Here is a 16,287-nt window from a genome sequence, read left to right on the forward strand (position 1 = left end):
TTAACTCACTTGTGGCTTCACATGGCTTGTCTCTGTCACAGGCTTTTAGTAACACCTTGGTGCATCACCTTATGGGAAATGCTTAAGGCACAGTGTTCTCAATATAGCCATAGCTAGTCTCTTTCTGTGAACACTATATAAAGACCAAATGTGGTGTCACAGATGGCAAAATTGGATGTGGGATGCTTAATTTGAATAACATTCCTTTTTATTCTATGCTGGCTTCATGGAGGAGGGAAGGAACCTTTTCAGAAGCTTACTTGTGTCTTTACATTCACCCTGCTGCCTTGCTAAAGAAAGGCACTGGCAAATTGTTCTTTTTGTCCACTAAGAGTAAGATAACAACTAAATTAAATAACCTCAATCAGTAAAAATTAAAAAATAGCCATAGTAATCAATCTTACTGAAGAATAACTAAATTTGTGGAATCCCCTTACTGCAGAATTTATAGAACAGACTTCTAATAATCACAGGGAATTATTTAGGTATATTCTATCCTACTTTAATGAATGGTTTCAGGTTAGATAACGTATTGCTGTAATATGCCTACAAGTAGCAAATCCATTCAGTCATTCATTCCAGAGGACAACAAACTTCTTCAGAAGTAAACGGAAATTAATGGGCACCCTCATTAAAAAGTAGATTGTCTAGTCAGTCCTCTAAACTGAATCTGTGTTCAGCACAGTGGGTGGAATTCTCTACAATTAACAAAAAAACATACAGGAAGTTTATATTGTCTCCCTAGAGAGAAGACAGGGCATCAAGCATGCAATGCTAAAACAGAGGTGTTTTGTGAAGTAAACTAGGAAGTGCTAGTGTAAGCAGAATTTGCAGCCAAATTACATAAATGGAAGGAACATAACGATACAGGTGTTTCACTTTTCAATGGCTTGGTAATATGGCTTTTGCTTGAGGGGAAGAGGAACGGAGCTGTAGGCAAAGCATGCTACTAGCTGGCATATCAACTGATCTGAGGCAATACAGAGCTATAAAATGATGTTATTTGCCTTTGATGTTTATATAAAAGGGATGTTATTTGCCTTTCCTCACAAACCACATCAACATTATTACTATATGCTGCAGCTCCTAGGAGACACATTAAAGGGAGACTTTCAAAATTTTTCACAGTTTCAGTATTTATCTCCTAAATGTTAACTTTGCTTTTCTGTGAAATATGTCTATTTCAACCTATTCCTTTGGCATTCATCAATAGAGCTCATCAATACCTCAGTATTCTTACTGAGGCTCAGAGTCTCATAGCCACCTCATTTAGGCATAATGATCACAGATGGTACGTGATTTCTTGTGGGCCTCTCCTATCTAATTTACAAAGACAAAAACTATATCTCTGTTACTGATTATGTCTACTGAAATCCTGGAGTTTACTGTAAGTAAAATCTGGCTTCTTCTAGAAAGCACAATATATTAAAAAGACCAGGAAAATTAAGTCCTTTTTCTACTTTCTTCCCTGTTTTGTTCCTGAGTGGTACAAAAGGCACACACATCTGACTTAACATTTAATGCTGTCAAATAGATTAAACAAAGATTGGGATAGGTTGAGAGTGGGAAGAAATGCCCCATCCTTAGTACTAGGAATGAAAAAAATTGAGAGGAAGTTACTTGAATAAATAAGCTGCAAGCCCCTCAACTGAAAAACGAAATTCACACTGTTGTTGCTTTAAGCAGCAGCAATGAAACATCTCTGAAGATTACTGTAATAAAATTAAGGCTACAAAGCAGTATCTCTTGACCTGAGAAATCTGAAGAGAGAAGAGATATCAACACATCAGCATTTCCAGAAGCACAGCAGGTAGCTTAAACAGAAAAAGTATTGAAAACACTTCTCTTGAGAACAAAAAGCTACACATACCAGGAGCCAAAGCAGACACATCCACCTCATTATGTATGAACAGTGTGCTCTGAATAAGCCCCACAAACTGACAGTACAGATGACAGACCCTATTTATATAATGGCTTTAATATCAGGGAATCATCTCCGTGTAATTTTCATCTGTTTTCACATAAAAGAGGTGTATTCTTCACTTATATCAATGGCAGAATTATCATAATTGTTTTTACATATATCTTAAACAGAGGAGCGTTTGTGCAGTATCACAAAGAAGAAACTGTAACAGGCAGGGACTTCCATATTTCCCTGCTAATCAATGTCTCTTTAATTAAAAAAGAAATTAAAAATAGAAGCTTTAGCCAAAAATAGATTTGTGGAAATTCAAAAAGATCAGAAGAAGATATTTGTAACCTTTAGAGTCCTTATGTCCTAGGCAATAAGAAAATATACTTGATAGTTGGATTTAGTTTAACATTTTGTAGGTCATAAGAAGTTGCTCTGCCACAGAAAAGGATTTTTTTTTCCAAAACCATTCTTCTGACATTTAAAAATGCTTGGCTTGTGTGTCCAGTATTGTGCAAATACAGTTAGTATAGAATATATGAAGATAAGGAAAAATTCTAGCAAGGAAAGAAAACAGTACTTGCTTGTTTGCAACTTTCCATTCCTAAGACCTCTCCCATTGCTTCTTATTTATTGCAGTACAAATAGAAATGCATTTTCTTTAACAATTAATCGTGCATTCACCTACTAAAACTTTCAGATTAAGTTTGCTCATTTAGCGTATTTTTTTCTTCCTAGTCAACTTTTCCAGTTTGAAATTGGAAAGGAAAAATGTGCATGGATGATTTTTTCTATTAACAGTTTCCTCTCCATTCAGTGCAGATGAAGGTCCTCGACCTACTCAGGAGCTCACGTGTTACGAAAGGATGCCTGCTTGTCCTCAGTCAGTGAGAGAGCAGAATGTAACACCACCCTAGAAATGGGGCACCCTTTTCTAGCATGCTGGCTCACTTTTCCACCAATCTGGGTGGCTGTTTCTGCAAGCCACAGTGAACGCACCTACCTGTGCTGTGCCTGAGCCTTCTCCAACAACACTGTCTGCTTACAAACAGACACATGAGAAGGCTCTCAGATGTGAATAAACTGCTACCAGGTAAAGTTGTTTTACCAGGTAAAATCATTTATGAGTTACCACTTAGTATACTTTGGGCCTTGCTGTTTCTGCCGCCTTCCTCTTTGCTCATACAAAGCACCTCAGGATATACCAACTCCTATGTTCCTTTTATGGAACTAAAACTAAAGAGCATCTTAGAAAAAACATCCCAAAGATTCAAAACCAGGTTTAGGATTAAAATTAGAAATAATATTTTCAATCACTTTATCAAGTGTTACACTTAATCAAGATACTGTTCTCTTTATATTTTTAACCTGTATAAGGAAATAAAATCAGTAATTTAAATATCAAGCATGTTAATGGATTTTTAAAACCATACTTACAGAAAAAACAGCAGCCAAAGTCTCAACAGCACCAGTACTTAGCGTAACATAGGGAATTGTTTCATGACTGATCCCAGCTTCACTGAAGATGTTGTTTGTGTAGTACCAGATCTGTATCAGAGAGAATAAAATGAGTTATTAATCATTATGGATTGAACTACAATATATTGGTATTCAATTCAACCACCTAATCTGCCAGAGGCCAGACTTGTTAAACCTCTGGGCACTCTCAAATGACCAAGGGCTGGACAAGGGACAACAAATGAAGGGAAGGTACAAATTCCAGGAGGATTAGTCACAAGGCCGCTGTCCTTCTGCTTGCAGAACCAGGCAGAATTACAAACAGCTTTAACTTGATTTAGCTTAATTCACTTTAGGAGTAAATCAAAGAAACTCACTTTAAACTTGAACAAGAGGATACAAATAGGTTTCACATGGCTGAGCCACACTGCTTAACCAGCAGGTTTGTGTGGCTTTATGGAATACTTTAATGGCACATAACAACAGAGGAGAACACAAGAAAGAGATGTTGAGAGGCACTGAAGAAGCTGCTCGGTTTTGGATAGAAGGTGTGAGATTTATCTCTAGTTTAACATAACTGCAGTGTGGACATCAGCAGTCAAGTCATTCCCCTAATGTTTCTTTATTATCCACAGAAAGAAAAGATATTTTTAGAATGAGAGTTGCTTGGTGAAAAGTAAAAAGCTGTTTTTAGGATGAAAGAAATCATAGGCTGGAAGTAGCTGTCACTAATGGAGAGAAACAAAGGTTGCATAGCTTAGAGAAGTCAATCATGTTTGGTCGGTAAAACCATATCCAGTGGTGACAATATCCAGGCAGAGAATAGTAGCAATATTCTAAAATAACAAGTCTGGTAATCATCGAAGCCCTATTCACATCACAAATAAAGTTTGAAAACCATAGAATATTTATGTTTGACTCAAGGTGACAGCAAAGAACTAGACAAAGATTTTGGCTGCCAAAAACATGCAAGAAGGAGAGACTGCCTTGGAGAGTGAAAATATAATTGATTTACTAGAGAAAATGAAACAACTGATTATCAAAAGAAAATAAAGTTCTAAATCACAGGTAATTTACCAGTGACAACAAAACTGAAAGCCAGAGATAATGATGGCACTAAACATAAAAGTAGCAGTGATATTTTTTCCCCATATGCTGTCCATGGGGCACACCCTAACAGAGTTAAACAAAAGATTTGTCAGATGAATGAGAGTGTTATGATCACATGAGGAAAATCATGCTACCTGCTGGCATATTATGCACATGTTACATCTGTTCATCAAGATACTAACTCAGGAGTTTTGTAAAACAAAAAGTAACTCTAAATTCCAAATTAGCCCTTCAGCAAAGCTGCTTGTCCCAGATCAAAGAAGAAAATCCAACTCATCTTACATAAAACGAAAGCAAAATAAAACACCAGGGATAAGTTACCTTATCACCCTACAGATAAGGAGAAGCTGACTGAAGACTTTTATTCCTACTGCTGACACATCAGCTCTCACCAGAGCAGTGATGAGAATAATATCAGCGAACTTCTCTGTATGAAGTAATCTGCCTTCATGTAGCACGTGCTGGTGTTAACTGACCATTGGCCTGCTGACACAGAGCACAGACTGAAGCAAAACCAAGTTTTCTCTGAAATGTTGATGCCCACTGATAATTTTTTGGGGACTCAGTACAGTGACAACACATTCACTTTGCATATACCTACACAGTATACAAGGACAAGGTAGGATAAGAACTGTGATAAAAAATAATTTTCTTCTTCATTCTACAAGTTACAAGACTGATTTCACGCAATAAAGTTAGAAATCATGTAATTTAGGCATTTCATTATTGATTTCATTATTGATATAATTTTTGTATAGCGGCTGGAACTTCTAAAAATGATAGAGATATTGCAGCTTTTCACACCTTAAAAGAGAGGCAAAAGGTCAAAGAGTCATTCAAGCAGTTAACTCCTGAATGCAATTTGCCAAAATGCAACAACTAGAGCACAAGATATTTTGCAAGTGTTTTTACAGAAGAGTATGACTGACCACTGATGGAAAGATTAAAAAACTGGCAGAACAAAGACAGGATAAGATTCACTGACTTACTACTCTCTCTAACAGCACAAAACTAAACTAGGATAAAAATTAACAAAATGGACACATTTGAAAACTAAAAAGTGAATGTTTTTCAGCTTGTGTACCATTGAAAAGGGAAATATATTAGGCTATATACTATTTCCTAATATATATATATTAGGAAATATACTAGGCTAAAGATGACTGTTCTACTTTCACTTAAGTTATTTTTCTAACATGCTTTTTGTTAGCTAATGATTTCATTAGCTAACAAAATTAGCTAATGATTAGGCTAAAAGTTTTGGAGTGAAAGAGCTATTGAAAATGGTGCAGAAGGTTCAAAAACTAGGTGGGAAACAACAGAGACACAGCGTGGCACACTGCACACTCACCCCTTCCTACCCCACCTGGTGCCAGGTATTCTCCGTACCAACTGTGAAGAGCAACTGTGGTACATCTTTTGCATAGTGAAAACATGCATTGCTACTCAGATCCATCCTCAACAGAATTTCCTTCTACTTGAAATACAGCCCTCTGTATTTCAGGGGAGACCCTACAGAAGCCTAGGGATCCCACTTTGGGAATGACTCCCTTAAAGTAATGTGCAGCCCTTGATATAAAAAAGGATAAACCAGTGAAAACTTCAGTATAGTTTTGCGTCTTCTTTAGAACTGAGATAAAATGGTAGAAGAGAAATGAATTTATTATGACTTACATATATCACATAAATGTTATCAGATGAAAAGGGACTAATACAAAATAGTTTATTTATGTCAATGTAGGTCAGACTGTCTGGTATTTTGTTAGAATTGAAAACATTATTATGATCAGAACTTCACCGTGGTTTCTGTTCCATGTGGAAACCTACAAATGCACTGTTTTTAAGCAAAACAAACTTTTATTTAAAGCAAAAGCCTTAAAAGGAAGCAAGTTTCTCAGATACCAGCAGGATGATTACAGAAGTCTGTCAGCTGGCAATTTCCCTGGAGAACGACCTGAGATTCTCGCCTGAAAGAATTCCAACTTTCCCATATGCCCTGTCCAGATGGCAGTTGTGGAAAAGACCAGGCTGCCTAACAGGGCACTACAGACAAAGCAAATGATGGGAGCGATGAGTGAGAAGGGATGTTCACTGCCAGTTCAACCTGGCTGATGCTGGCTCACACCCAGCAGGTTGGTTCAGATGCACTCAGGCAAACTAAGACCCAGGTTCAGCAATATTTGTCACACCTGAGCCTGTCCTCTAATCTTGGAGTTTCGCGTGACTTGAGCAAGAACAGTCAGGAAACCCAGGCAGAAGAGACAAGCTGTTGAAACCTGTTCTCTTAATCGACTGGTCCAGCTATTTCTCTTGACCTCTCATAATTTGCTTGGTTTTACCATTAACTATTACTAACAACTATTTCATGTTTAGTGGTATTGCACAGGAGGAGAAACAAAGTAATAATAAAAAAGGTAAGACTTGAAATAGCCAACTCAACACACAGGTTTCCTGACAGAGACAGTTTTTCTGAGACATGTTTTCAGAAAGTGGCCACCCAGTGCCACTTTTAAACAACTCTGGCATCTGTTTCAGACTGGACATGTCTCACTATTCTCCCACGCCCCCAGTCAAACTATGACAGTGTGGCTTTGTTCTGCCACAGAATACTGCACAATTTCTGTCATCTATTAAGGATCCTTGAAGTCACAAAACTCTTCTATTTCCTCTGAAAATTTAGCTGCTTCATTATTTGAACAGTCTGTTTCTTATCATAAGTGTCATTTTATTTCACTTATTCATTGATAAGTCTTAAAAAGACTGGATGACAAGGTAACTGTTTCTTTTCTAAAAAAAAATTATCCACAATGAGCAATAAAATAGCCTGTCATTAGCTCTGAAATCCTACCATTAGAAGAAAACACCACCTATACATTTGTTATTATAGTTCACCCCACAAAATGAAAAAATCTTCTAATTCCCTTCTAGCATTTTGTAAAAAACTTTTAGACACCAGAGTTCTATTTGCATGAATATTTTAAGTGATCCTGGACAAATTACACCGTATTTGGAGTATTAAGACTATGAGATATAGCTATATACCTGAGATAAGCCTGAACTAGTGTTTATAGATACAAAAGCATATACAGTCATTAGCCCTGGGGAAAAAAATAGCTGCAGAGCCACAGTGAGAGGTCCTTGCAGCAGCGATAATATTGCCTTTCATGCATACGAGCAAGTAGCACATTTGAACTATGACAAAAAACCCTTTTTCTTTGAGGTGCTTCATGAGAACATGCTGCAGCAAGGATAGCTCTGGCTGGAAATAAAGAAACCGTTTTTCACTGTGTAAGTAGTGTAAATACCTGGTACAGGTTGCTCAGGAAGGTTGTGGACTCTTCACCCTTTAACCTGTTTAAAACTTAACTGCACAAAGCGTTGAGCTGACATTGAAGTCGCTCCTGCTCTGAGCAAGGGCTTGAACCAGATGAAGGGATCTTCCAAAGTAAACTGTCCTGTGACCCTCTCATAACTGGTAAAATAGGCTCAGACAGATGCAAAAGGAGACTTCTGATATCCATTAGCCTCTGACACATTAATAGTCGGTAGGATTCCCTATTGACTGTTTAATGTCTTTTTCCTCTCTTGTTCCACTTTCCAAGACAGGAATACTGAAGCAACAACGAAATCAAACATGCAATGTAACCTCTTAAAAATCACTTACAGGAACTTTTACTGACTTCTGTAAGTACAGAACTGAACCAATGAAAGCTGAAATGTCTACTGAAAAGACTATGGATAAACATGGGGCATATCAGACCAGAAACAGAGAATTTGAGTATCAGAAGTGAAAGCTGTGCACACTTTCTTTGCTGTGCTACCTTTTCATGTATTCCTTCTAAGTTAACACAATATGGCTTCTCTCATGCTTTTTTTGATCCAAAAAAAAAAGTCCGACCAATACAGATTTCTGTGGACCTTCCCATGTGCTACAGTCACAGAATCACTACTAGTAAGAAAGAGCCAAAAAATGAAAGTCAAAGGTTGCTGAATGGTATAGTCCAAACCTTGTATTAAAGGAAAGAAGCATCCCAGGAGATGCCATGGCCTGAAGGACACTTACAGCATTTAGCCCACAGAGCTGGTAGCAGCCCATGGTGACGACCACGGTAACGACCTGCCATCGCACAGCGCGGGTTCTCAGGAGCTGAAGTATCGACACTAACTTGGTGTTTCTTTGGACTCGAGACTCTGCCAAAACTTCTTCTATTTCATGAGAAACATCATCTTTCCCAAGGAATCTCTGAAATGCTACAAAGAGAGGAATATGCTTTAGGCCAGACGCTTGGCACTAGTGCGTTTATAACAGACTTGTTTCTTTGAGATGGAAATGTGTTACACAAACAAGAGACATACATGGGCTACAACCTAATTATTCTTCTGCCAACAATATCATTCTGCTCTGGGCACAGTCTAGCTCATCCTTGCTATTGGTCTCGGAAACTGTAATAAGAATATAAATTATTTGTTTCCCTACAAGATCTCTCATATTATTTCATATATAATATAGCCTAAGGTCCAGTGCAGAGTGAAAACCTTGTGTAATTTGAAAAAAACATTAATACCAAAGCAGCTCCAAACATTATTTGACTTGGCTACTTTTGCTGCATAACAATATAGCTGACTTCATTGCTGGAGATAGATTGGACAGAGAAGTAGTAAAAACTTATGAAAGTCTGGTAAACCAAGAAAAGGCAGACATTTGAAAGAAAGAGCTATTATTCTTCATGTTACTTCTGGTTTTTACTAGCATATAGACAAGAATTCAAGATGTCAAGATGATTAATATTAGAAAGAATTACCCAAAGCAGTTCAAGATTTTCTATTTGTCAATGTTGGAGACACAGGAGCAAATTTACATGGCAAATGTAAGCAACCAACTAACCCTCATCTCCCTAGAAACATACAATTTAATATTGCACATCAATGACTTACTGAGATATCCTTCCACTGTAAAAAATAAAAGCTTTCCATCTCACACCTCCTCCTAGGTGTACTACAAACAGATACCTCCTAATGCATGTGGTGTATCTCCACCGGCTTTGTTTTAAAGATACTGTATATGCTGATATTTTATCTCAATCTCATCAACATACCCCAGGGGTTGGATTTTTAAGAGATGGTTAAAATACTCATCATCTCACAATGACTGCAGAGAAACAATTATGTTACACATACCCCTGCAACAAGGCTTTGCAACCCAGTAGGATGCTAACTCTCAAAACAAACCCTTACTCAGCAGGTCACTTAAAATTGGTCTTTTTTATTAAATGAATAAGTTAATTAAGTTCTCCTAAGAGCCAAATGAATTTTTTTTATCCACAGCTTTGTATAACACTGCATATAAATAAATGACCACATTTTTTAGTAACTTTATATCCTTTTGGATCGTAAAAACACTTGGATGGTGAAGAAAGCCAAAGAAATTGACTAGTCATGGTTAAAATGTCCAGACTCTATTTAGGTTTTGAAGTTACAAAATTTTAAATTTACCCAGTAGGTGAAAAGGCCAATTAGTGGCATTTCAAAGTTCTGAGGGATAGGTCACACGAATGAACCGGTGCCCATTCTGGAGCATCCCTCTCTGTCACTTTGGCAAATGCACAACACTGCACATGCTGCCTGGCCCCCAGTCTGGTGGCACAGGGAACTAACTTGTGCTCTGGGCCAAGATCTTCTGAGGCACTTAGCGCTTCTAATGCATTTTAATGGGCCCTATGTGACTGCTTAACAAGAAGGATGGGTTTTTTTGAGGGATGAACCACCTCTGGGTGTTGAGTCAATTCATAACATTCATATATTGCGATAACCAGTTTCTCTCTGGTGAGAGGAGAGGTCAGAATTTTTAAATCCCCCAGAAACAGCACAAGATTTATCTTTGCACACAGACTGTACAATCAGAAATGAGTTAACAAATTCGGACCTCAGAACCCAGATTTTAAGCTGCAGTTTTGTCCTTATGACATTGCCTGTTTTTTAATAAATTACATGCTAAGCACTCATTAAAATGAGTGTGATGTATTTAAAGACAGTGTTAGGAAATGTAAAAATAGAACAGTGTGTGTCTATGGTATGATAAAATCAATGTCTTGTGCTTAAATTACACTTTCCTCAGTACTGTGAGACCACTGATTAAGAAAAATTCAAGTAAAGATGCAAGCAACCAGACATATATCACCATACTCTTCTTTGAAAAGATTCTCTCAGATTTTTAAGCATCTGGTTTATCAGTGTAAATTAGGTCAGTGCACAAATTTCTTTATTTTTCCTGTCCTTGGAATTTTCAGCATTACTTTAGGGCACACAAGTCAAAAATATAGGTGCAGTCAAGTAAAAAGAAAGCAATCTGTCTTTTCTGCACAAGGGAGCTTGCTGTATTTCTAGAGGGACCAGGAAGCAAAAACCTGCAATTTCCAAAATTACCAAGTACAAGGCAGGAAAAAGATAGACACCTGATTTCTTTTTCTTCCCTCTGTGGCATTAAGTCAAGAGATGCCACTAGGCAACTTTGATGGATACTTAAAATTCACAGAATCACAGAACATGACAAGTTGGAAGGGACCACGTGGATCATTGAGTCCAACTCCTGGCCTGGCTCCAGGACCATCCCCAAGAGTCACATCATGTGCCCGAGAGTATCATCCAAAAAATTCTTGAACTCTGTCAGATTTGGTGCTGTGACCACTTCCCTGGGGAGCCTGTTCCAGTGCCCAACCACCCTCTGGGTGAAGAACCTTTTTCTAATATCCAGCCTAAACCTCCCCTGACACAACTTCACGCCATTCCCTTGGATCCTGTCACTGGTCACCACAGAGAAGAGATCAGTACCTGCCTCTCCTCTTATCCTCACAATGAGGTCTCCCCTCAGTTTTCTCTTCTCCAGGCTGAACAGACCAAGTGCCCTCAGTCACTCCTCATATGGCTTCCCCTCAAGGCCCTTCATCATCCTCATTACCCTCCTTTGGACACTCTCTAAGAGTTTAATACCTTTCTTATATTGCAGTGCCCAAAACTGCACACAATATTCAAGGTGAGGATGCCCCAGTGCAGAGAAGAGCAGGACAATCCCCTCTCTTGACTGGCTGGCAAAACTTATCCTGATGCCCCCAGGACATGGTTGGCTCTCCTGGCTGCCAGGGCACTGCTGACTCATATTCAACTTGCCATTGACCAGGACTCCCAAGTCCCTTTCCATGGCACTGCTTTCCAGCATCTCATTCCCCAGTCTGTACAAACATTCAGGGTTGCCCCATTCCAGGTGCAGAATCCGGCACTTTCTCTTGTTGAACTTCCTATGGTTGGTGATTGCCTAATCTTCTAATTTGTCGAGATCTCTCTGTGGGGCCTCCCTGATTTTGAGGGAGTCAACAGCTCCTCCCAGTTTTGTGTCATCTGCACATTTGCTTAGTATCCCTTCCAGTCCTGCCTCCAAGTTATTTATGAAGATGTTGAAGAGCACAGGGCTCAAGATGGAGCCCTGTGGAACCCCACTAGTGACAGGTGGCCGGTGTGATGTTACCCCATTCACTATTACCCTCTGTACTCAACCCATGAGCCAATTGCTCACCCACCACATGATGTGTTTATCCAGCTGTGTGCTGGAAATTTTGTCCAGAAGAATCCTGTGAGAGACAGTATCAAAAGTTTTGCTGAAATTACCAACAAGTCAAGAAAATCTAAGAAAATGCTATGCTATACATACATAGTTTTGAGTAGATGGTACCCAATCTGCTTGGAAAAACATTTTCCTGCAATATCTTTAATTTTCTTCCATTACCAGTTTTCAGTACCATAAGAATCTCAATTTTATACATAACTAATGTGGAAATAAATTCTGCATTAGCAGGGAGATGGGAAAACTCAAAGGTCTTTCAATGTATGATGTTCAGTTTATTCATTTTACGTTCTAAACCCCTGCATTGCTGTCACTGAGAAGCACAGTAGTCGTTCCTCTCTTTGCTGCAATGACTCATTTCCCTCCGTGACTGTCTGCTTCTTTCTATAGGGAAGTCTTATTTTCATGTAGCACTTAAAGCCATCTAAGGAGTTGAAGTTCTAGCAACTTTTAGACCTTTCCCAGATTTTTATTGAATTCCCTTTGATCAGAAGGTTCTAGATGCTCAGCTTTCGAATCTTGGGATGCTGTCTTTATAAACAGCAAAACAAGTGGATGGTTCCAGTCAAGGGGAAACTTTACACTTCCATTTACACCACTAGTTTTTTTTCTTCTTGGCTAAGTGAAGGTGAAGCATTTGAAAGTGTTTCAAAGATCTGAACAAAATCAGTCAGTACCATCTTTAAAACCAAACAGTCCTTTAAATTAACTGAAGATGGACACTCAAGAACTCAACTACATGGAGAATGCTTTTTCCACTGCAGCACTTCCAGGATTGTGCAAAAAAGCAGTTGTTATCCTACACATAGAATTAGCATGTAAACTTTGAGAAGAAATTTTAGTGGATCAAAATGCTACTGCGTGGTTTAGAGAATAGAGCCAGCTTCAGGCAAGAGGAGGCAGAAAAAGAGAGAAGCTGCCACAGGTAGTTTGGGCTTATGTCTTTAAAAACAAACAAACAAAAATAATACAAATAAGCTGTGTGAGTATTACTGTCATCTGGTTCCCATGGACGCATTCACTTTCACTTCCCTGATAATTAAGTATATTAAACACAGTGTCACACTTACAAAAAGCTGGCTGCTGTTCTGAGCAGCAGTAGACATATGGGGTACCTTGTAAAAGTTCACCCAACCTCAATGCTTTTGAATTGACTGTAGAAATTTCCCGTCATAACTCCATGTCAACACAAAAATAATTGATATAATGAAAAAAACTAGTTATTTTCACATATGACTAATTTCATTAGAGTACTGGATAGCCAGAAGAATAATTTAAATGTATCTTGCTAGGAGAGATTTAAATGTAATAATGCTATTTAAATCTAGCAAAATATTTATTAGCTACTAGCATGTAGCATAGCAAAATTTAAGATTAAATCTCAGTAAATATAACTGCAAGCAAAAAACTTTAGGCTTTTCCCATTTGTCACCTCCTTCCTCTTCTAAGAAAAGAACACACATATCTTCTATGAGTTATCAGCCAGTTAAGGATTACATCTTTACCTTTTTCGTATGTCTGGTTTCAGAGACTATCAATAGGCCTGTTCAGGTTCACCTGAAACTAGCTAAGATGTACAGGTATAACAAATTATCCACATGCCACCCTAAAATAACACAAAAGCTGGTAAACAGAGTTGTATTAAAGTCCAGTGAACCTAATATCTTTTGTAAAAGACAGGAATTTTAAGAAAAGTTTAGAAACAAATCAGGCACACCACAAGCACTCCAGCTTTTGGCAGTCAGCAACCATCTGAGATGAAACCTATACCATAAGTCAGCAAGTGTAGGAGTCACAGCTGTCTCTTCCTTTCCAATAAGAATAGTTTATAATGCTTACAGACATACAAAACCCACAGACAAACAAAAATAAATCATATATGTCCTTGTCATCAGTCATAAACAGTTCATTTTAATCACTGAATTTGCAGTAACTTGTTGCCAGTGTGATTTTGGTTTTAATATCACTCCTGTCCATGTCCCACGAGGGGCTTTGTAAAAAATTAGCTGCCTGCTTTCTTAAATCAGGAATGGCCTTGCTTTCTTGTCACGTGAGAAAGTATCAACTCTAATCCATCTTTCTAAGAATTTAATTCTACACTTCTTGTGTATACCTATTGTAATACTTCTTTCATAACCACAGGATTTATAATGTATGACTGAACATACTAGATGAACAGATTTTGCATGTCACCAACAGATGTTACCATGACATTTTATCTAAGTTATTTGACATAACAATATTCTTGTTCTCTAGCAAGCTGGGATGTCAGCTGAATTCGATTTTTGATTGACAAGACCTGCTCCTGTAGCTGCACAGAAAATGTAGGTTTCCTCCTTGTAACAATATACTTCAAAAGAGACACCTCGGCTCTCCACTTGAAAGTGTTTATAACAAATGTTGTTAGTCACAAAAAGTGTTCCATTTTATCACTACTGATTTTATTCATATTACATCATTGTAATAGTCACAGGTCAGGGGTGCACTTGCCATGTACCTAAAAGGTAGCTACTAGAGCTCGGATGGGAAATTACTGATGTAACTATAGTAGTAAGTTTTTCCTTTTCTTCCTGTTTCTGATGTAACTATAGCAGTATGTTTTTCCTTTTCTTCCTGTTTCTATCCCTGTTACTCTTCATTCCCACAATCTCCTTCTAAAGCCCTTCTCTTCAAGCACTTAAATACCCATTTCTTCTTTGCTGTCCGGTCAGCATTATGAAGAAGGATCACACCAGTTAAATGCTAGGCATTTGCCTCCCTTCTGTTCTTACCAAGGGAGAGGAATAGTAGTTATGAGACCTGGGAGTAGAGCTGGGATGCTTCTACCCTCTCTCCATTACCAGACTTTTAGCTTCTTGAGCAAAGTAGGTTTATAGATTATGCATTGCTCCAGTTAACTTTTCTCCTCCCACAACACACAAATCAGTTCTCCCACATTCAGCAGTAAGACAGAAATATGAGGGAGAGTTCAGCTCCTTTTGGCCTCAGGGGTTCAGATAAAGGATGATGACCCCTAGAAAGATGAGCCAAGCTCAGCTGTTAACGCTGCTTTTGATAGCAGACAACCACAAGTCGAACACGGCATCCGTGTGGCTGATGGGCCAGACATGGGCTCAGCTGCCCACAGCGTGCACCAACTGCACTGCTGCAAAGGGGGTGGGAGGAGACCTGGTAAATCCCTGCTAACAGAGCGCAGGAGACACCGCTCAGCTGAGGCCTCACTACTCCTGTGTTCACAGAGCAGCTTCTCTCATTGTTTTGTGGTTTATGCTCACACATGATGCTTCCTGCTCTGACTGCACCTCTTCATGTTTTTTCATTGCTTACACAACACATTTTGGTCCTTCTCCTCCTTCCAGTCTGTTATTTTCCCCTTAAAGACATCTGCCAGAAAAGACCACTTGTATTTTGGTAGTTATAGTCTGGCTCTTTCCTGAGACTGAGAAGAAAAAGGGGGGGATCAAAGCAGGAGTAAAACTTTGTGGAAACTCAATGACCCACATTATCCCCCTGGATGTTATTGCTCTAAAACAATTAAGAAGATTAATGTTGTCAGCTCCATTTTAGGAGCTTTGACATAGATGCACATTTTAGAGTATTTCATAAAGACTAATGTAGTCATCTGCATTAGATACAGCAGACCTTTTACAAATAACAGTTTTATATTTCTCTAACAAGGTATAATCCACAGTGAAAAATACATTTGCATGAATAGCCTTGATCCATTAGGGGAAAGAAAGGGGATTTAGTCAGAAGAAAGAGTTGCATATTTCCGATATTAATATGCAGATTTAAGCTAAGAGGCAAATAATTCAAGAGCATTACTGCAGTCATCATTAAAATGGAGAATACTGCTTTGTCATTATATGACTTACAAGCAGAAGGGCATTTTAATAACTCATATCTCCTCTAGTCTCCCTAATACTTAGACTTTTCCTCCCTCATTTCTGCTGGTAATGCAAACATCCAGATGATTTGTCTTGATTGTTGATTCACTCTCCTATTTTGTGAATTCTGCTGTAGACTACACTCAAAATGAGTTTCACTCTGTAGTACAACACATCTCAGTATTGTTTTTTTTATTCTGGAATTAATCAAGTCCAAAAGCTTCTATCGACAAGCAGTTACTTTGAAAAGGTTTTTTGTATCAGTCTTTTCATTTTTCTCAGAGTATCTAAATTTGTAGTCTTTA

At 38.3% G+C, this 16,287-nt stretch overlaps 1 protein-coding gene across 3 annotated transcripts in view; it reads right to left on the bottom strand.

Moving 5' to 3' along the window:
• SLC2A9 (solute carrier family 2 member 9) overlaps nt 1–16,287 on the bottom strand; it is an 82,592-nt gene that overhangs the window by 37,862 nt on the left and 28,443 nt on the right. For all 3 annotated transcript variants that reach the window (XM_032686644.1, XM_032686642.1, XM_032686643.1), the window contains exons 7-8: nt 8,544–8,731; nt 3,350–3,460 (exon numbers count right to left, since the gene is read on the bottom strand). In XM_032686644.1, coding sequence (XP_032542535.1) covers nt 3,350–3,460; nt 8,544–8,731 — 299 coding nt within the window. The remainder of the gene's footprint in view (nt 1–3,349; nt 3,461–8,543; nt 8,732–16,287) is intronic.

This window comes from Chiroxiphia lanceolata, chromosome 4 (assembly GCF_009829145.1).
Source record: "Chiroxiphia lanceolata isolate bChiLan1 chromosome 4, bChiLan1.pri, whole genome shotgun sequence".
Classification (NCBI taxonomy): domain Eukaryota; kingdom Metazoa; phylum Chordata; class Aves; order Passeriformes; family Pipridae; genus Chiroxiphia; species Chiroxiphia lanceolata.